General features: G+C 58.7%; 1 protein-coding gene across 1 annotated transcript in view; it reads left to right on the forward strand.

Moving 5' to 3' along the window:
* Positions 1 to 39: 39 nt before the first annotated feature.
* The window catches only part of PTRH1 (peptidyl-tRNA hydrolase 1 homolog (S. cerevisiae)), a gene marked incomplete at its 5' end in the record, with an annotated part of 1,433 nt that continues 1,218 nt past the window's right edge, over positions 40 to 254 (forward strand). The window contains one exon of the mRNA XM_010294167.1: positions 40 to 148. Coding sequence (XP_010292469.1) covers positions 40 to 148 — 109 coding nt within the window. The remainder of the gene's footprint in view (positions 149 to 254) is intronic.

Consider the following 254-nt stretch of genomic DNA (forward strand, 5'->3'; position numbering starts at 1 on the left):
GAGTCTGTCCTCCCTCTCATTTCTGGGGTTGCGTTTCTGTTTCCAAAGCTGAGATCTACAACCTCCGTCCAGAAGACATTTACCTGGTTCATGACGACCTGGACAAGGCCCTGGGCAAGGTGGCGATCAAGCTGGGAGGCAGCGCAAGGTATGGAGTGGCCCCAGCTCTATGGTGTGCGAGCTGGTTTGAGGCCTTGCCATGCCCTTACAGGCACATGGGCCATTCCTGGCCCCGTCCCACCAGCCTGGCGGTG

Source organism: Phaethon lepturus, unplaced genomic scaffold, assembly GCF_000687285.1.
Source record: "Phaethon lepturus isolate BGI_N335 unplaced genomic scaffold, ASM68728v1 scaffold41829, whole genome shotgun sequence".
NCBI classification, from domain to species: domain Eukaryota; kingdom Metazoa; phylum Chordata; class Aves; order Phaethontiformes; family Phaethontidae; genus Phaethon; species Phaethon lepturus.